This window comes from Ziziphus jujuba, chromosome 7 (genome assembly GCF_031755915.1).
Source record: "Ziziphus jujuba cultivar Dongzao chromosome 7, ASM3175591v1".
Lineage (NCBI taxonomy): Eukaryota > Viridiplantae > Streptophyta > Magnoliopsida > Rosales > Rhamnaceae > Ziziphus > Ziziphus jujuba.
In genome coordinates, this window is record NC_083385.1 from 7,912,674 (window position 1) to 7,931,761 (window position 19,088).

The 19,088-nt window shown below is 36.1% G+C and overlaps 3 protein-coding genes across 7 annotated transcripts; 1 reads left to right on the forward strand and 2 right to left on the reverse strand.

Annotated features, from left to right (window-relative positions):
• The first annotated feature begins 20 nt into the window (after positions 1 to 20).
• On the forward strand, positions 21 to 1,754 carry LOC107424359 (phosphoserine aminotransferase 2, chloroplastic). The gene has a single exon (XM_016034146.4). The coding sequence runs from the start codon at positions 177 to 179 to the stop codon at positions 1,467 to 1,469; it is 1,293 nt and encodes a 430-aa protein (XP_015889632.1). The 5' UTR covers positions 21 to 176; the 3' UTR covers positions 1,470 to 1,754.
• On the reverse strand, positions 1,432 to 11,647 carry LOC107424306 (protein GRIP). Of its 5 annotated transcripts, XR_003056961.3 has the most exons (23): positions 11,394 to 11,645; positions 10,133 to 10,636; positions 9,646 to 9,761; positions 9,265 to 9,434; positions 8,556 to 8,649; positions 8,326 to 8,412; positions 8,107 to 8,187; positions 7,185 to 7,310; positions 6,899 to 7,007; positions 6,725 to 6,804; positions 6,054 to 6,182; positions 5,856 to 5,956; positions 5,475 to 5,608; positions 5,230 to 5,327; positions 5,009 to 5,128; positions 4,875 to 4,902; positions 4,690 to 4,745; positions 4,204 to 4,275; positions 4,029 to 4,076; positions 3,616 to 3,721; positions 3,440 to 3,498; positions 2,708 to 2,928; positions 1,432 to 2,400 (listed from the first exon to the last, which is right to left on the reverse strand). XR_003056961.3 is itself a non-coding variant. In XM_016034072.4 (22 exons), the coding sequence occupies exons 2-22, from the start codon at positions 10,584 to 10,586 to the stop codon at positions 2,818 to 2,820; spliced, it is 2,379 nt and encodes a 792-aa protein (XP_015889558.2). In that variant the 5' UTR covers positions 10,587 to 10,636; positions 11,394 to 11,645; the 3' UTR covers positions 2,580 to 2,817. The 5 variants fall into 5 exon arrangements, 3 of the variants coding, with proteins under 3 accessions (XP_015889558.2, XP_024932106.2, XP_048335688.1); XM_016034072.4 differs by lacking the exon at positions 1,432 to 2,400 and having other exon boundaries at positions 2,580 to 2,928; XM_025076338.2 differs by lacking the exons at positions 1,432 to 2,400; positions 11,394 to 11,645 and having other exon boundaries at positions 2,580 to 2,928; positions 9,646 to 9,753; positions 10,133 to 10,304.
• Positions 11,648 to 12,478: 831 nt separating this feature from the next.
• On the reverse strand, positions 12,479 to 16,635 carry LOC107424304 (serine acetyltransferase 2). Its single transcript, XM_016034070.4, has 10 exons — positions 16,021 to 16,635; positions 15,475 to 15,672; positions 15,298 to 15,357; positions 15,009 to 15,104; positions 14,896 to 14,920; positions 14,445 to 14,539; positions 13,835 to 14,001; positions 13,609 to 13,682; positions 13,128 to 13,187; positions 12,479 to 12,897 (listed from the first exon to the last, which is right to left on the reverse strand). Exons 1-10 carry the CDS (start codon positions 16,279 to 16,281, stop codon positions 12,857 to 12,859), a joined length of 1,077 nt encoding a protein of 358 aa, XP_015889556.1. The 5' UTR covers positions 16,282 to 16,635; the 3' UTR covers positions 12,479 to 12,856.
• Positions 16,636 to 19,088: the final 2,453 nt, after the last annotated feature.

Genomic DNA, 19,088 nt, shown 5'->3' on the forward strand with positions numbered 1-19,088 from the left:
TGCATGTACCTTTGGCACCATCACTTCTCTAATTCCCCAAATATCCAATTTTTAATATTCTATAAGTAAATTAACCTATTTATACGTCTTTGCCACCAACCCCTCTCTCTGTACCATCTTACACCTATCTCTCTTTCTCTCTTCTGGTTCTGGAATCTGAGTGAGTCACCGTCACCATGGCAATGGCAACTTCGCCTCATTCTCTCCTCCTCCAAAACCCAAACCGTAACCTTCTCAAAAACCCAACCCCCAAGCCCTTCAATGCCTTCCCTACGAGGACCAACCTCAACCCCACGACCACCACCTCTAAGCGCATCTCCATCACATGCGCCACCACAACCCAAATCCAAGATCGCCCACCCAGCCCCGCGCAGTCCCAAGATCGGGTTTTTAACTTCGCCGCCGGCCCTGCTATATTGCCCGAGAACGTCCTCAGGAAAGCCCAGTCGGAGCTCTACAACTGGCGCGGATCTGGCATGAGCGTCATGGAGATGAGCCATAGAGGCAAAGAGTTCCTCTCCATTATCCAAAAGGCCGAATCGGATCTCCGTGCCCTTTTGGATATTCCGCCCGAGTACGCCGTTTTGTTCCTCCAGGGTGGAGCCACCACCCAATTCGCCGCCATCCCTTTGAATCTCTGCAAACCCGATGACCCGGTTGATTATATCGTTACCGGGTCGTGGGGCGACAAGGCCTTCAAGGAGGCCCAGAAGTTTAGTAAACCCAACGTGATCTGGTCCGGTAAATCCGAAAAGTACACCAAAATCCCAGCTTTCGAATCATTGGAGCAGAACCCAGATGCCAAGTATTTGCATATTTGCGCCAACGAGACTATTCACGGTGTTGAATTCAAGACCTACCCAACTCCCAAAAACCAGACCGGCCTTCTGATCGCCGACATGTCGTCGAATTTCTGCTCAAAGCCCGTTGATGTCTCTAAGTTCGGTTTGATCTATGCTGGTGCTCAGAAGAACGTCGGGCCATCAGGGGTCACCATTGTGATAATTAAGAAGGATCTGATTGGGAACGCTCAAGAAATCACCCCTGTGATGCTGGACTACAAGATTCACGCTGAGAACAACTCACTGTATAACACCCCTCCCTGTTTCGGAATCTATATGTGTGGGTTGGTGTTTGAGGACTTGTTGGAACAGGGTGGTCTGGAGGAGGTTGAGAAGAAGAACAAGAAGAAGGCTGAAATCCTTTACAACGCCATTGATGAGAGCAAAGGGTTTTACAAGAGCCCAGTTGAGAAGTCAGTGAGGTCGCTGATGAATGTTCCATTCACTTTGGAAAAGTCAGAGCTGGAGGCAGAGTTTTTGAAAGAGGCTGCGAAGGAGAAGATGGTACAGCTCAAGGGGCATAGGTCAGTGGGAGGCATGCGAGCTTCTATATACAATGCCATGCCTTTGACTGGTGTTGAAAAGTTGGTTGCTTTCATGAAAGATTTCCAGGCCAGGCATGCTTGAATTTGAATCACGCTACTCTGCCAATTTGCCTCTGCCCTCTCTATATTCTACTAGAGTTTGCAGCTTTTTTGCCTTTTTTTTTTTGGTTTTTTTAATGGGTTTGTTTTGCTTATTCTATTTTTCCTCTTTTTCTTTTCTTGGGGAATGATTGTTGTTCGATACAAGTGAGCAGTAATCACTTGCGCAATTTTCATAAATTGAGTTGAAGTTAATATTATGCAAGTTTAGTCATTAGGACAAAACTTCCTCATATATTAGTAAATGAATGGCTCAATTTCCTCACTATTATTTGTTTTTTTCTTTCCAATTAGAAGACACAAATCTCAATTCTACGTGTGTTTTTAATTATGGAAAGTACGAAATAAAATTGTAATTTACCTTAAAAGGGCTTAAAAAAGAAATCGTGTTACAATATGTTCAGCGACTTTTTGATTCGGTAATTGGTCCATTTCCACAGTGAACTTCGTTCTGATATGTTAATGCCAAACCCAGCCTCACCCTCAAAAGAGGTATGTCGGCTAACATCATCCCTCACGGTCTCGTTGCCAGTCCCCAACCCATTGAATTTGAGGGGGGTGTCAGGTGGGACTATGACTTTTTTTCACGGACATGGGTGTGGATCCTTAAAGATCAAAAGGTCATGGATAAATCCGAGGAGGAACTATTAACTTCAATAGAATATAGATAGATCTATTTTGGTCACAGGCAAATTGTAATTACGGTTATCTTGAATCTTGATCCAATTACTTAAGAAATAAATAAATAAAAAGAATAATATTGTATATAGATGATGGAAAATGATGAACAATATTATGTTATGGAGTAAAAGTTTGAACATTTCAACTTTGACGCCGAACCAACACCAGTCCACCAACCATGTATAGACCACATTTTGGACCGCGAAAATGATTGATGAATATCCTTTTCGATTCTGTTTCACAAATTGATTAACCAGCAAATCAGAATAAATAAATGTATATATATATATATATATATATATATATATATATATATATATATTTTGGTCATCAATATGAATAAATAATTTGACGAAGAAATGAAAATGCAGTAGCAAGCAAAATGGTAAGCAAGATCATCCGCAGCACAACATCCAAAATATTCCTCTCTCTTCACATTGACGTATAGCACTTCTCGTAATGGTTCTTTACATTTCTTTTAGTTTCAATAAAATGATGATATAATGCTACAAAAAATTACAAGATTCACCAAGACCACACCTCTGCTTTTGAATCTGGAGTCACAGTGCCAATATCTATCGCCACAGCGGAATTACAGTTGCTCGCAGTTCTCATAGCGACAAAGAATTCTCTACATAATGTCCTTTTGCTTATGAAAATGAGAATCTTGAGAAGAGTGAGCGAGCAGATCCTGAACCATCACCAGATGGGCTGGGAACATCAGCAGCAGATGTACGGTAGGCTTGTTGACACTTCTGGATCTGTATTAACAAAATGAATGCACTTAACAAATCGGGCAGTTGATGACAAACTTTAAGAGATGTCAAGGTTGTGACACAATTTCTCAGTAGTACAGATATTCGCAACAAGATTAAGCCCAAAAGAATTATTTCAAATCACAACATATGTACGCAAGGGATTTTAACGCAACAATGACCACCTACAGCTATGCATTCCTCCTGTTTTCTGGCATAGCTAAAAGTGGAGGTGGTCAAACTCGCTCATTTCAATGGGCAAACCGGTCCATGCAGATTTGGTATATATGATTAATAATGTCCACTTTAGCATTCTTATGGAGGTACAAAAAAAAATTGCAGGTTTAAGAATGTTAATGTCCTGCTCATTTATGGCCCAGCATATCATGCCGGCAGAGCACATTAAAACTTGAATTTTACACTTCCCAGCACAGGCCATACATCCTAATCACCTGATGAGAAAAAATGAACATTATAACTAGTTGCCAGAGAATCAAGTAGGAATGGGGAATTTCACCTCTTCAGGACTAAATTGAAGAAGCATTCCAATTACAGGTAGTAAAGCCTCCACTTCACCTATTTTATGAACATCAGAAAACATCATACTTCCATCATCACTAGGATCTCAATATTGTTAACTAAAAGATATATTAAAATTATTTAAAAAAAAGAAGAAGTTAAATTTAGACATACCTGTTTCCAAAAGCTTTAATACAACATTTTTCAAATATGTCATATCTACCCCTTCCCTCTTCTGTGATCTTTCCATGTTGCGAAGCTCAGCCTTCAACATGGCTTCCTATGCTCATTCAGAAAGAAAATAATTATCAAATAACATCATTTTACCATCAGTTCAAAGAAAAAGTCCGAACACGAAAAATGATCCTGTTTCTATAAACGTTCCTCTGGCATGGAGATTCTTGTGTTCAATAAGAGTAAGGATACTTGAAAATTTTGGGTCAACTATACAGCTGTTTTTCAGCATTCAGTATCAAGACTGAACTCTCTTCAAGTCAGTGGCCATGAAGTGCTCAAACCAGTCATTCTTTTTGTCATTTTTGTTTTAAATACTTCCACAAAAGTTTTGTGTCCGGGCTTTTTCTTACCTGTTGGCTATGGAGACGGTTCTCACGCTCTAGCTCTTCGATTTCTTCCTGATTTGATAGATAAATCAGAAGTGCAAAACAGAAAGATAATTATGTCTAGATTTCCTCCTGATTCGATAAATATTACATAAGTGCACAACTGAAAGATAATTATGTCTAGAATGTTATTACATACTTGAAGTGCTAGAATATGCCGCTGTGACTGTGCTAGCTCCTCCTCTCTCTGGGCTTGTTGCCTTGCCAACAGCTGAAATTCATAATGTAAACCAACCCAAGCATTTAAATGGTTCCTCAACCAAAACTCTATTAAGATGCATACAATATAAAAATGGGTATCCTATTATTTAAACTTCAGTACTAATGGCTTGCTATTTACTTTTTGGTAAAGATATTTGGCAGGCCTTTGAAGTTAAAAGAGGAGACTGAGGAAATTTAAATAAAAATAAAATAAAAGAGGAAGATGAAAATTTGAGTTCACAGTTGATGCAAGCTTTATCAACACACAAATACATTCAAGTAGATTGCATTTGAGAACCTGGCTGAAACTCATCAACTCTGATAATACTCCTATCAGCTAAAATTTGTCTAAATAGATATTTCATATTCCAACCAAATAATTATTCATGGCAAAAAAAATTCTACAGAGAAAAGATAAGCTTACCAGGATCTGTTGTTCTGCTGCAGAGGCACTTAAAGATGCATCCTGTTTCTGCATGCCTGACAATACCAGTTTAAATAAATGAAGTTAAAGCCAACCAGCAATCTCCAATTGTTGAATGCATGTAAAAAGAACTTTAATCTAAATTGAAAATGTAATAGGGATTGGTACAATGTATATCCCCATACCTGTGTTGTAATTATCATTCTGATCAGCCTGAGATTGTTCGTGCATTTCCGACCAATTGATAAAGGAAAGAATTGACAGCATTAAGTAACAGGATAAGGTTTATATGCACTTAGAAAAAGGGAAGGAAACCTACCGGTGGTCTTGATTCCAAATGTCTTTGGAGATTCTTATTATCGTCCACAAGTCTAGAAATTTCTCTGTCCTTCTCCTCAATCATCCTATCAGCAAGATCACGAAATGAAGCATGCTCATCCTATACATTGTGAATTCAGTTAAAAAAAGAACAAAAAAAAAATAAATAAATAAAATAATTATCAGTATTGTAAATGCCATTAGCAGCATCATGGAAAATACCTTCAATTTCTTGTACCGTAATTTGAGCTCCTCTAATTCTTTTCGTAGATCTTCACCAGAAGATGCTTCATTTTGAGCTCTTAATGCATCACATCTTACTGCAAAAGTTTTATCCCAAATACAATGTTATTTTCAGAATTTTAGTCCATGCATTCTCTTCAAAGAGGTAGAGAGTGGGATAGAAGAAAAAGAAAGAGGGGGGAAAAGAAAAGAGCAAAATTATTAGGTTAGCAAGGATACACTACATCGCCATGTTTCTTCCAAGTTATGAAGGTTCACTTCCCATGCTTCTTTATCTGATAAATGGCGTCTATTAACAGAATCAAGCTTTGTTTCTAAGCTCTTGATCTGCTGGTTGGCATTGCTAATAACTGCATCTCTGTCATAGATGTAGAATTGAAAATTCAAGATGATTTCCGCTTTGCAGAAGTTTACTACATATTTCTCTAATTATGGATAGGGATTTAAAAAATAAATAAATAAAGCCAATAAACATATTTGGAAAAATACCAATTATGCTTTCATACAAGTGCCTATGCATGTAAACCTTGAGACTTTTCTACTAATTTACTGCTAAAAGGGATTGCACCAACAGCTGTAGTAGATAACAAAAGCAACAATTTTACCTTTCGGCAAGTTCTTTATCATGATTAGCCAAAGCATCCTGAAGCTCTTGAAGGGCTCTCTCCTTTTCAGCATATGCTAATGTTGCTTCCTTTTCAGCTTCCTAAATGTTCATATGCAAGTGTCGTAGTAAAGAAATCAGCATATTTTCTTGTGTGCCAACTTCATATTAGAAAACTAAAGAAATGACAGGCATGTACTTTAAGTGCTTCCTCAAGAGCTTTCACTTGCTCAGAGTCTTTAGCTGCAGCTAGTTCCGCATCCTTCTTTTGCAAAAGTGCATGTGCACGGATTTTGTAGGAAGAAAATTCACTTTCTAAGCGGTTGATCTGCAAGTTTTGAACAGAGGAGATAAATAGATGAAGATAGAAGAAAGGTCGGGATACAAGCAAGTTTTTTGGTCAACAACAAAATGTAAATAATTTGCCGCATACTGAAGCGCACACCTATCCTCATGGATGTAAGCATAGTTAATTATCTTCTAGAAGCAAAGTTTCCAAGGTCCTTGATATTCATGCCCCGAACCATCTTTTGATTAATTGAGATCAAAAGATGTGGAGATTTTTGAAATCAGTGCACATTTTCCAAAGGTGAAAATCCAAAAATAATTGGCGACAACAAAAGTTGGAAGTAGTAAGTCAAAGATATAATAACTCGTGAAAATTTTCAAATGGAAACAGAGACCAGGAAAAATCATCATTTCAAGGCCAACTAACTACAACAGACTTAAGTATATTATATTTCTAGGCCATTTACTATCCACAATGTTGTTTGTCCCTTTTTCTTCCTTTTATTTCCATTAAATATTTACAAGAACTTTCAGCCAACCGTTGAGTTGGAAATGCAAGAAGTGGCATATTGTTATTATTACCTCCTGTTGTGCAGCTGCTAGTTCAACATCTCTTGCATTTAACTTTTGGGTTTTCACAGATACTTCTGATTCCAGCTGGCCTGCCTCATAAAAAATAAATAAATAAAGTGTATCTTACAATGGCACATACATATACATTAGCAGATGAAAACTATAAAAGGGGCAAAAATATACTTCTCATTTTAGCTGCTTCAATTTCAGCACGTATACAGTTACTTTCAGAAATTTCCAGCTTTGTTTTGAGTGCCTGGAATGCAGCCTCCCAGCTCTCCTTTTCTTTCTCCTGAAAGCATTATCGATCTCTTATTTTTCATGCTAACAATCTAAATATTTCAAGGGACAATACAGGTAATATCCCATATAGTTCTAAAACTTCATCAAATTTACTAGAGTTAAATCAACAATAAGAAATGCCCATAGAGTTCTAAATTATTTATGCTTTTCAAAGCACAACTCATACATGCTCATGCTTCATATGAGCGAGCTCCCCTTTAACTGATTCAGCAGCAGCTCTATGCCGTGCTGCTTCCCCACTTGATGCTGCTTCCATCTCTGCAATCTTTGACTCTTTCTCTGCAACCAGCACCTGGAAAGTAAAGTTTTAAGTGACATTGAATATGATAACTTTCCGCAAACTTTGAGAATTTCCACAAGTACGCAGCCATAAAAAGTTCCAAAGGGAGCAAAGAAATAAAATGTCACAGGCAGCAACTCACTGCTATCACACTATCCCTAATTTCACTTTATCATTCAAGCTTCTTACATACTAATAAGCAATATACCAATTTTGGTTTATATTAGTTGGGGGCTGCAGACTAAAAGATTTTTTCCTGAACATACCAGAGTTTGCTCAATTTGTTTACCTTTATCTATTTAAGCCTACTCTGAGGCTTGTCTGAAAGATGACCATGCTCAAAAATGCTAAATCTATTCATAATTAGAGTCATCAACAGCGCCTTGACTAATATGGAAAAAAAAAAAAAAAAAAAAAAATACAGGCTTGAGATTTGATTGTTGAAGCCCGATAAAGAGTTTACGAAAATATTTGCAATTTGTGCTTTTAATTTATTCACCCGAAATTTGATAGGACCGAACTGATGGGGTACAAAAGGGTGAGGGTGAATTTGTGAAGGTCCATATTCTAGTTGTGATGCTTACTATAGTATACAGAGGGAAGAAAATCTAATAAGCAAATTCACGAACATGCTCATGCATCCTGAAAGATTCACTTGTACATGCTTGAACCATTACTTGGATCGTTTTTGAGTTAAACTCAACAACTTACACAATCCGATTGACATTCATTTGTGCTAGGCTCAGCTCAATTGCAGGAATATATATGATACATCTAAAACAGAATAACATTCTAAAATAATCCTCACCTGCAGTGAAGAAATAGTTTCAGTTGCTTTATTTCTGTCAGATAAAGCATCAGCAACCTGGGCTTCCAAACTTTCCAAGTTCTGAAGAAAACAGAGTGAGTGTGGTGAGGTAAAATTCGTTAAGACAATTTCCCCCCCCCCCCCCCCCCCCCTCCCCCCCCCCCCCTCTCATATGTAACAATAAGGACCATGTTTTAGGTATCTAAATGCCAAGTAGACCTTCTGATGTTTAGCAGAGAGTTCAGCAATTGATGCTTTCCTTTTCTCCTCAGCAGCCTCCAGTAATCCCTTCATATCTTCCAACATCTGAGGAAGGAAGTTGAAACAGATATCATATATGAAAACAATGAGCCTCTTTCAACATCTGCAGCAAAGCTCTCCATCCAACAGTAGTAATGTTTAGAAAACTCGAACTGAACCTCTTTAATGGTATGCAAAATCACTCCTACCTGATCCTTCTCCAAAAGTGTTTGTTGCAATGCCTCAAGAGCACTCTCTTTTGGTTGTAATGAATGTCGCAATTCCTCAATGTTGTCTCGGAGTCTAAATGTCAACAATAATATTACAATTGGAAGATAAATTAATAGGTAAGGAAATTCCAAGAACAGAATTCTAATGCTGTTTATCCCTCAAAATAAATACATCAAGTTCGAGGGAAAGTAAGCTATATAACGAACCCAACATGTCCCAATCCTTTATTTCCCAAAAAGATAACCACTAAAAGAAAACTATTGATCATCAACAGTCAATGAGGAACAGTTTCCATCCTCTTCCACCAAAAGGGATCTTAAGTACTCAACTAGAGAAAACCTTAATCCTAACTATTGGAAAAGAAATAAATAAAGTGTGCAGGAAATACACAAACATCGGGAAGTATATTTTGCTCCATCATGGCATATTCTCGCAAGGTGAATTACTCGGAAGTATCATGTTCTAGCATAATGATATTAAACTCAATCAAAACACAAGCTACCATGTACATAACCAATTAATCATATTCGACCCATAAAAAAAAAAAAAAAAAAAAAAAAAAACAATTAATCATAATATAGTATGCTATATGAATAAATTACACACTCATCCATGCACGTAGAAACACCCCTCAGTCATTCAATATGCAAAAATTGGTGCCAAGAAGCAATTTAATTAGATATTTACTTGTTGTTTGCACTTCTTAATTGTTGCCTCTCCGCATCCATTGCTTTCAATGCTTCATTTGCTTGTTGCCTAGTGCGCTCAAGCTCCTGCTGCAATGCTGATTGCTGGGATACTGCTCGTTCAGCCGTTTCACTTACATCATGGAATCGGGCCCCAAGTTCATCTTTTTCCTGAAAATCATTATTTTTTAAAACAAATTATTGCAACTAAATCATGAATTTTGATGCTAACATCAGAACACTTCAAGCATTATATTCTAGCTCTTCTCTATGATATTGTTATCATAAGAACATGATCTCAATTAAGCAAGGTATAACTTATAGCTTATGCACCTGAATCATATAGACAAACTAAACCAGAAAGTATCCTTGCATTATTTACCTTTTGAACCTCTTGAATACGATGTTTTGCTCGCTTGAGAAGCCGGTTCAATTTTGAATCAAGCTCAGAGTACTTCTCTTCACGGTCTTTTATTTCTTGATTTAACTTCTGTTCAGCTACGTGAATAAACAATGATACATATTCAGACTAAGAAAGATAAAATGAGACAATTTCTTTAAAAAGTTTTCTTGCTAGTGATCAGCATGAAACAAAACCTTTTATATTTGTTTGTCATAAAGCAGAGTACCATATATTCTCATTTTACAGTGGTAGTCCAGCATCCTGGTCTGCTACATAAGTTCATTCCGTCCATGAAGAAATTTAAATGACTAGGAATTTTCCATATAAAAATAAAAGTTTCAAAAGGAAAAACAAGATTTCAGTTGTACTTGTGCTCCATAACTTTCATAACAGCTGATCTTAAGGAGTATGTCATAAAACACATTTTCTTCCCCAAAAAAGGTATAAAGTTGCATATAGATCTGACCTTCAACAAGCTTTTCAGAGAGTTCTTGGGCTTTTGCATCTGCCTCTGAGTATAATGTTTGAAGATGCTTCAAAGCCTCCTCTGCTGCACTACGTGTTTGCTTTTCTTCCAAAAGTTGCTTATTTAAAGATTCTATCCTTTCCTGAAGTTTTTGTGCACGTTCCTGCTCACTTCCTCTATGTTCAGTAGCTACATTAGACATCAGTTGGAAATTTTTGACGCCTTGAAATTGGGACTTCAAGAACTCATTCTGAAATGTTAATTCCATGGCCATTTGTTCAAGCTGATCACGATCCTCACTTGAATATGGGCTGCCACCACATAGTCCATCTTCCAAGGGAAGATTTCCATTGGTCCCATGATGCAGTTCAGACAAATTTTGCTCTGCAGGTTTCAAAGTATCCTCCATATGATTCTCTGGAATTTCACCAATATTGCCTCCCTCTGTTGACATTCTTAGACTTTCTTGGTTTCACAGTTCAGTTCACATCAAGCGAAAAGAACCTGAAAGATAAACATAAATCAGCTTATCAAAAGTGCTAAACATTGAAATGGGTTAACACCTCCCAGAGATTAATCTCTTACAGTAATAAGATGTTATTTAGGCAATGTTATTAGTGCAAATCAAGCCAACAAAAAAAAGGCATACACCATATCCATATGGAAATCAAATCTTTCCAGATATCTCATGTTTCAATTATCAAATGTTGGACTTAGAAGCTAGTAAAGTCTGCAAAAGCACTTAGCTGATAACTTGCATTATCAGGATCAGATTTTTAAATTCTTGACGACTATTTTTGGAATTCAAATTGGAACTTCCTTCATCCTTGAATAACCTCAGTATAATATCACTCTCTTCTACAATCTAGCTCAGCATGAAGACTGAAGAGCAACTTCTCTAATACAAATAACATTAATTTAAACATCCTGTTGCCAATCATATTTCACAGTTATACGTCGTCTCAAGCTTCCAGACAACCACAATGACAAAACGCGCTTGTTCTAATACACATTGATGCCAGAGTTCGAATCTATTGCAATTCAAACAAACTACACATAAATACAAATAAACAATAATTCCGTAAATCTCCTCGAATTGAAAACTGATAAGTTTGAAATCCATCCGATCGCAATTCAACCTATTGCGGAAATCACAATTCTTTCAAAATTAACGGCCAATTATTATTATTATTATGATTATTATTTTGGAGATGAGAAAAGAATAATTATAAATTCGAGAGGAGTTTGGAAATGGAAGTACCTCTTTTCTTAACGAACGAGGAAACAAGACAATGAGCAGCTATAAAATCTATCAGCCAAAACCCTAATTCTTCAGCTTAGATTTTCGAATCGTTGTTGGATGAAGACCAGAGGAGAGAGGGGACAATGAGATCGCTGGTGTGGAAATGGATCTCACGCTACTACACGAACACCGGAAGAGCGGGATCTCTAACGGTGCCGTTTCCAACACTCCCCCGTTATCCTTAGGACGGTCACACCGTTAACATTGAGAACATCCGGGACTAGTTTCATATGCCAAGGGGTTTATTAGTAATTAACTAACTCCTACAATTACCCGCTATATTTTAAAACTTCAATTAGCCACCTTTTAAAAAAAAAAAAAATGCGGTGGATTTTTAATTTTTTTACTTTTACAGTATCTATATCGGTTAAAATTTAAACTTTTGAATTCAAACTGATGACCAGATATCATGTTGTGTCTGCTGGTTTAGAGTCGGTACAGGGAGAGATTGGATTGGCTTGGCTTGAAGAACTGAGAAAGTAGAGAAAATTTTAATAACATTTGTTAGTTCTCAACTAACCATTAATCTTGCAAATGTTTTTTTTAATTTATATTTAAAAAGAAATTAAACTGGACTGGTTGGAGATCTAAAAATCACATATCACCAATTAGATTGACTGGGGATCTGAAACACTATTAAACTAACCAGAAATAAGTTCCTAGACCTAAAAGTGGATTTATTTGGTAAAACTTTATAAATAAGAAAGCAACACTCTAATTTCATGCATGAATATAATAATACAGAATTAAATGATTATCAATTGCCCTGCTTAAGTTGTTGGAACCTCAGTTAAATGAAGCAGCTCCAATTTCAATCTTGATATGGAAATATTTATATCATGCACAGACCCTATATTGGACTCGGAATAGTGTTGGGAAAAAAAAAAAAAAAAAAACATTCAAATTAAACATTTATTATTCACTACACTGTCAATTTCAGAAAAAATAAAAATTGATTTTTATATAATTGCCCACAATACATTTATATTGATGAGACATTTCCAAAAATGCAGTTGAATTCTGAGAAGAAAAAAGAGGTGATGTGATTTTAATATATAGGATAAATCCCCAACCATAAATTCATCTCCCTTCATCTAATCTGGGGCCCACAGTGTCCAGTATCCAAGACTTGGTTTTAAACCTCAACAGACTTTTCTGAAGGTTTTATCCAAATTTTGATGTGCCGGGAAAAATGACATCCAAACTCTCTTGGAACTTTCCAAAGCTGCTGATACCAGAGCCTCTTTGAACAAATATAATTTATAAAATAACAATGACTCTAAAACGGCTAATGAAAATTAGGAAAGAAAAGATAAAAGCAATATAACATCCCAGCCCCCAAAACCTTCCTCCTTAAAACAATGATGAATTGCATTTGGGAGTAGTAAAGGTTATCTCGGTCTGTCTCAGTCCACACATCTCTAAGTACCCTCTTTGATTCTGTCTCCTGGAACCTGACCTCCTGAAATATATAGCAGACCAGAGCATTTAATAAGGACAATATTCCAATATGCAGAACTTGATATTTATAAGTATGGGACCCATCTAACAATACTATTTCTTTTACCTGCATAAAACGATTGTAAAATCTCTAAGAATATGAACAAAAGTTAATATGATGAGAATTTTTCCACTTTTGCTAACAGTTTCCATGCAAGTAAATGAAGCAGAAAATAGCAAAGAGTTGCTAACCAGTTGATCTCGCATCTCTGAAGTTAACTGCTGCGTATTCAAAAAAGTCTTTGGTAGCATCTACATATCCATAGTAACAACCAAGACATGAGCAGGTTAGTTACTGTGGATCAAATCAAAATATTGACTATCAATTTTCACATGGTGGACATGACAAAGTGCATAGTGTTTGACCGAACATTACCTACCGGTGCTCCACATAATTCAGTATCCAGATAGCTTCGTCTAAGTCCCACACCAATATCTTAATTTATAATTTTTCAGATACCAAATTATGACCCCTTGTGTTCATTGCTTCAAATGAATGTTAAGTTCATCTTTTAGCCAAGGTGATACCCAAGAATGTAGTTCCAGCATGTACAATAGTAACAATACCATGTATCATATGCTTTAGATGTCACCATCAGCATTTATATTGATACGTTGATTTCAAATAAATTAAATAAAAAACAAAATCCAGGTATCCACTCGTCCACCATACCATGCTTCATGGTTAAAGAGGGATCATTGCCATCTACATATCCGATCACCTTTGCTGGTATTCCTGCCACCATGCTTGTGAAAAGTAAAAAAATAACATTAATATAACTAATACAACAAAAATAATAGTTTTTTTTGTTTTTTTTTTTTTTGTTTTTTTGGTAAATCACAAAAATAATAGGTTGAGAGAACATAGTTAGGCAGGTAACAGAGCAATCAGCTTCTACCTGTGTGCAGGGACATCTTTCAACACAAGGGAACCGGCAGCTATCATGGCACCTTGACCTATTTTTATATTTCCAAGTATGTTTGCACTCGCTCCAATTAGTGCACCATCACCAACTTTTGGATGGCGATCACCAATTTCTTTCCCAGTTCCGCCCAGAGTCACACCCTATTAAACATTAACTTTTGCAGTTAGCATAATGAAAGTTGTACTTCAAAAACAAGTAATAAATATAATACATGTATACAGCCATTGAATAATCTAAAGCCCTTCATACAGGTAACTAGTAACACAAACATGACAAAGGGTCCTAATCTAAAGCCTTACAGTTTTTACCCAAATGTATTATCATTGAATTCCATGAGTTACTATGTTCCTCTTCAAAGAGAGTTCCACTCCCTTAATAAGAATGACAATGAAATGAATCTACTACCTGGAGTGTTATTTAGAGTGTTGAGATTAACAAAAAATGTACAAACAAAAAGCATGGAGTAGATTTTATACCTAAAAAACGGAAGCATGTAGTAGATCATTTTTGAACAATCACATGATAACTCACAACAACAACAATCCAAGGTGGAAAGATAAATAATGAATGAAATAGAATTTACCTGCATCAATGAAACTCTGTTTCCCACAACAGCAGTTTCACCAATAACGACCCCTGTTCCATGATCCAATAATATTCCTTCTCCAATTTTTGCAGCTGTAGAAAGTTGACAAAATTAGAGGGGAAAATGGAAAAGTAAGCATTACAAAATAGACAGAGTACTTTCTAAGTCATCAAGTTGATGGAAATTCTACAGGTAGCAACTACTCTTCCGCAAACAAAAAATCAAAAGTTTCTTCTTTTCCTTAGAAGGGTGAAAAACTCGATGGTCACAAAAGTTTTCATTTTCTTGGTCTTTCACTTATCTCATTAATATTATTTTGGTGGCAATCATGATGTTAATGTGATGCCTCATAAAAATAATCAAAGCAGTTTGACTTGTTCCTGAAATTTTACATTGCTTTTTGTTTAAAAATCCACTATAGTGATTGTGAAATATAAATAAATTTTACCTGGGTGTATGTCCACTCCAAAAACCTGGGAAAATAGTTGGAAATTAAAAAGACAAACACAAAACACAACACTCCTAAAATAGGTCATATTGCTAATCCAAGTAAAGAAGTACCTCACTAATTCGGCTTTGTAATGCCAAGGCCAATACTTTGCGTCCTTGGTTCCACAAAGCATGAGCTACTCGATGTACTTGTAAAGAATGGTATCCCTGCAAAAGAACACCTTGAAACATTAAGGACCTACTTGCATACTAATAAACATTAAAACTACTAAAAGTATCCAAAAAACACCATAACATATGAAAAGACATCTGCACAGTAAGAATAAATTTACTTTTGTCTCCAATCATAATATATTAAGAAGCATTATCAAAACAAGTAAACATGGCAAGAGCAGGATACCTTAAAATACAACAGGGCTGTACAATATGACAAACAAGAAGGATCCCGGTCCTTGAAAGCCTGAGAAAAGATATGGAAAATAGTAATTTTTGTTTTTTTTTTTTTTTTTTTCCCGTAGCAGGACCAAATAAAAATGACCCAGTAATTCTCCGGAACACCATTGAACCTGAAAACTACCTGGACATCAAGGCGAATGGAACGTTGAATTCCTGTATCACGCATCATCACATCATTAAATATATCCATGAGTTGAGTAGCCAAAAGGGTAGGATTTTGAAGTCTGTTGGCAAGAACAAAACCCAACGCTTGCTCTAAACAATCATGTGCCAGTATACTCGCATACAAGAAGCTGCTCAAAATTGGTTCCCTTTCTGCCTGCAATATAAAAAAGTGTCTAAACATACACTTTTTTTTTCCCTTTCATGCTTAATTTGGTCATACTTTGATAAATAGATAAATAAGTAAATACTTACTAACACAGCCCGTTTTACCATTAAAGAAACATGTACAAAGAAACGAAGAAAAAAAAATGAGCAAAGTACAGAAGAAAAAAAATAGTTAAGGTGAAAACAGTTCAATAATTGAACTTATTATTGTCTAGCTTTCTCTTTCATTTTAAGAAGAGGGAAAAAGAAGTTTCTTTAAAAAATAATAATAATAATAATAATAATCCAAACAATTAAAAACCAAAAGGGTCAGTCAGGGTCATGATTAGTAACATACCTCCAACTTGGCTTCCCTTCTGACTTCGTCCCAAATCGGGTCATCCGAATCGGAAACGGACATATCGGAGTCAAGCTCAGGCTTTGAATTAAACCCCAATGCATAAACCGGGAAAACCTTCTCCAACCGGTAAGCCATAGACTGGGGGCTGAAAAAGCTGGGCTTGTCGTCCCCGTTCTGTTTGTCATCAGTGAGAGAGACGCGGCGGGAGAGCATTTTGGGGAGAGAGACCCAGTTCTCACCGCCGCTGAGACAGGCCATGGAGAAGAAGAAAGCTCAAAGTCAAATCAATCAGACAGAAGGAGACGGAAGTCTGGTCATAGATACGAAGAGAAACGGTAAGGGTTAAAAAACAAGGACGGGATAGGCTTAGACTATGGGCTTCCGGAAGGAGTAAAAGCGGTGGTGTGGTGTGGTGTGGTGTATAGAAAGAGTGGTGGTCCAGGTGATGAATGTTCGATGGAGCAGATGCGTTTCGTTTATTGCCGTTGCTTTGTTCCGGAAAGAGATTGGTCGCAACTGCTTTCGATTAGCCTAGATATGTATATAATATATATAATATATGAGCCGAGAAATAAGGGTTTATTTGAAATACCTCAAAATTTTTCTTTCTTTCTTTTTTTTTTTTTCCCTTTAATTTTTTATATTCGATATGTTATTGAAATAAAACACCCGATAACAGTGTTTAAAAAAAAAAAAAAAAAAAAAAAGTGGACATGGTAGGACCCGACCCACACACTGGGATATTGACCTGACCAGACCAGACCAGACCATCCCTATCTGGAAGCAAAAGCGGTGGTGTGTGATGCGGTGTCGTGTGGGTGTGCGTTGATGTGGAGGAGTGGTCCTTGATTGCCGGTGAGTAACAAGTTGCGAGTGATTGTGTTGAATTTTGATGTTAATTAAACTCATATGCATTTCCATTTATTTGCAACGACGCCTTTACCCTGTTCGAAAAGTATTAGGTATATAAGCTGATGAAATTCTTGTATATAATGCTGGTTTTTAGCCTATATTACCTCACTTATTTGCCACAAATTCCATAGTTGCTACTGCAAATATAGCAACCATCGAATGTTCGATTAAAGGTGGTTGAAACTAACCAATCAAAACTCAAAAACTGTTCCATTTTTATATGTACATATATAGCGGAGCAGGTAGATTCAAGTTCAACATCAGCCGCTTAGCAATTCTTTTTTTAAAAAAGAATAGCTCAATTCAAATATATTTGACCAATTACTGTGTTAAAAGTTGAGGGTCTTTGGAATCTTTGCATTTTGTTAGTTTATTATTAATATGTGATGTACAGTGTCTAATCATAATTATCAAAGAAGAAACATTTAAATATATTTGGTTAACTAGATACTGATTTTAAAACAGCATATTACACGGTTCAGAGATGGTCTTTCAAAAAGACCAGTTTGCGGACTAAAATTATATGCATAATTATTAAAAGATGGAATATTATCTTATTTTATATATGCGAGCGGCAAAGAGGAAGCGACAATATCATATTGCACGCACTGTGGAAATTAATGTTTCTGAATTAGAACAAGGTACAAAGCAATGGAAAGGGTGGCCAATAATGATGATGACCTTCTTTGAATTGGTGTTTGTTTAGGGGTTCCTGATACAATAGGGGCAGTATGGACAATGGAATAATGGGAAAAACATTTTTCTGGTTGGTAAGACAGTAAAGAAATCAACATGAGTTTGTTATAAGTTGCAAGGAATTTTGTCTCTCCCACCATGAATGCAGAGAAGCTCTATATATAGCTATAGGTATAGGCCAATTGATCTGGGAGCTCAATTATAGATGCAGGTGAAGGTAAATATATAGCACACACAGTAACCAGCTTTACTACCCACCATGGATCAAAATAAATGTAGATAAGAGCCTTGTGGGGGTAGAGAGAGAGATTTTTGGTTCTCAAGAAAGCATTAATGGCAAATCCAAATTAAACAGCCATAAGACCTGTTTGGTTTGTCCAATTCTTTGTACGTAAGTATTTAACTAGTCGATATATTTTGGCTATGGAGTGGCATGTTGCCATTATAGAATTAGAACACCATGAAGCTATGCAGACGAGTTTATATGGCACTTGTCCTTGCATATTCAAGAATGCATGGACAAAGATAATTCTTTTTCCATACATTTTTCAACGTCAAGCAAAATATGTATTAATACTGTTCAACTGTGGAGCCAAAATGCATGCATTAATTTGAAAGGATAGGTTTGATGTTGTATCATGGTTGAAGGGAAATGAATATGTTTTTTTTTTTTTAATTTTTTTTTTTTTTTAAATAAGGGAAATGCATATGTTGATGATATGGTGTAATAAACTATTTAAAATTGGATACTCAAAACAATGCATTATAAATTTAATGTCTATGCTTTTATTCTATCGTTCTATATAATTATTGGAAGTTACACAAAATGACATAAATTGCAAAGCATAACCACTACACAAACGGCCAATTTGCTAACTAAATTTTCATATCAGGCTAGCAAAAAAGACAATCCAAATCTCTTTTAGATCTTTGCATGCATGATTGGTTAATGGAGCATCTTTGTGTCTTTTATTCGCATATGGATCAACCCTGCCTTATAATTTTGACCCGCTCCAAATTCAATCATAAAAGGTGTGGCTGCAGCACAAATAAGCTGATGGGACTTGCATTTTGTTTAATATATAGTTAATGCAGCCTTTTAAAATATTAATGATTAAAGAAAGTTCACTGAAAGATCAAAATATATGGTAAGAGTTTTGCTTTGTCTAATGTAATTGGAAAAGAGAAGCCCATGCCATTTGCCCTAGAATTAGAATGGTTGCAGATCAATGAATGTGGGATGAAGGGCAGCGCATAAAGAAAAGTTATCAATCATCATCATTTTTTTTTTCATTTTTGTCTGTACTAAACAGAGAAACCAATTTCTTATTTTCCCTATTCATGCAATCTTATACTTTTCTTTAGGTACAAGTTTGAGGGCAGTCCTTATGTTGATGGTGACCAGCATTATAGGGTTCTTGGTTATTTGGGGTTGTGCAGTATATATGCATATCAAT

Bases quoted from the DNA above. Each gene is read 5' to 3' on its own strand.
- LOC107424359 (XM_016034146.4), top strand. From the start codon at position 177: ATGGCAATGGCAACTTCGCCTCATTCTCTCCTCCTCCAAAACCCAAAC.
- LOC107424306 (XM_016034072.4), bottom strand. From the start codon at position 10,586: ATGTCAACAGAGGGAGGCAATATTGGTGAAATTCCAGAGAATCATATG. The intron at 9,435-9,645 runs GTAAATAATGCA...AATGATTTTCAG, and splicing joins GTATTCAAGAGGTTCAAAAG to GAAAAAGATGAACTTGGGGC. The intron at 4,903-5,008 runs GTAGGTTTCCTT...GAACAATCTCAG, and splicing joins ATTTGGAATCAAGACCACCG to GCTGATCAGAATGATAATTA.
- LOC107424304 (XM_016034070.4), bottom strand. From the start codon at position 16,281: ATGGCCTGTCTCAGCGGCGGTGAGAACTGGGTCTCTCTCCCCAAAATG. The intron at 15,673-16,020 runs GTATGTTACTAA...TTTATATTGCAG, and splicing joins GAAGGGAAGCCAAGTTGGAG to GCAGAAAGGGAACCAATTTT. The intron at 14,002-14,444 runs GTAAATTCTATT...AATGTTTAATAG, and splicing joins ACAGAGTTTCATTGATGCAG to GGTGTGACTCTGGGCGGAAC.